Source organism: Eimeria mitis, genomic scaffold, assembly GCF_000499745.2.
Source record: "Eimeria mitis Houghton genomic scaffold, Emh_scaff1681, whole genome shotgun sequence".
Lineage (NCBI taxonomy): Eukaryota > Apicomplexa > Conoidasida > Eucoccidiorida > Eimeriidae > Eimeria > Eimeria mitis.
The window spans coordinates 4,310-4,906 of record NW_013569998.1 but is presented as its reverse complement, the minus strand read 5'-3'; the positions used below and the strand labels follow the sequence as shown (position 1 = coordinate 4,906).

The 597-nt window shown below is 42.9% G+C and overlaps 1 protein-coding gene across 1 annotated transcript; it reads left to right on the top strand.

Moving 5' to 3' along the window:
* Positions 1-194: 194 nt before the first annotated feature.
* On the top strand, positions 195-455 carry EMH_0041690 (uncharacterized protein; the record flags this gene model as incomplete). The annotated part of the gene is made up of 1 exon (XM_013495659.1): positions 195-455. One exon carries the CDS (start codon positions 195-197, stop codon positions 453-455), a length of 261 nt encoding a protein of 86 aa, XP_013351113.1.
* Positions 456-597: the final 142 nt, after the last annotated feature.

Below are 597 nucleotides of genomic sequence, written 5' to 3'. Positions count from 1 at the left end.
TTTAGGGTTTAGGGTTTAGGGTTTAGGGTTTGAGGCTTCTCTTTTTTATTTCCTTTTTGGTTCTGTTCGTCATCAGGGTTTAGGGTTTAGGGTTTAGGGTTTGCTGATGAATTTTGTTTAGCTGTTCTTTTATAACTGTAATTGTATAAACACCTGCTGCAGCAGCAGCAGCAGCAGCAGCAGCAGCAGCAGTAATGCTGCAGCAGGAGCAGCTGGAAGCAGCAGCTGTTGCTGCAGCAGAAGCAGCGACAGAAGAAGCAGCAGCAGCACAGGCCGCAGCAGCAACAGCAGCAGGAGCAACAGCAGCAGCAGCAGCAGCAGCAACAGCAGCAGCCGTAGTGGAGCTGGAGTATCAGCAGCACCAGCAGCAGCAAGAGCAGCAGCAAAGGCAGCAGCAGCAGCAGCAGCAGCTGCTACTGCTGCTGCTGCTGCTGCTAGTTTATTTAAATTCATAAAAATAAAATAAAGACAGCGCGTTTGTTTTGGGGTGTATATGCAGCCATAAATATTGTTTTTGTTTGTTTTGTTTTTTTGTTAATTTAATTATATTTAATTATATTTTCGTTTTTTTATTTATTTTATTTCATTTATTTTATT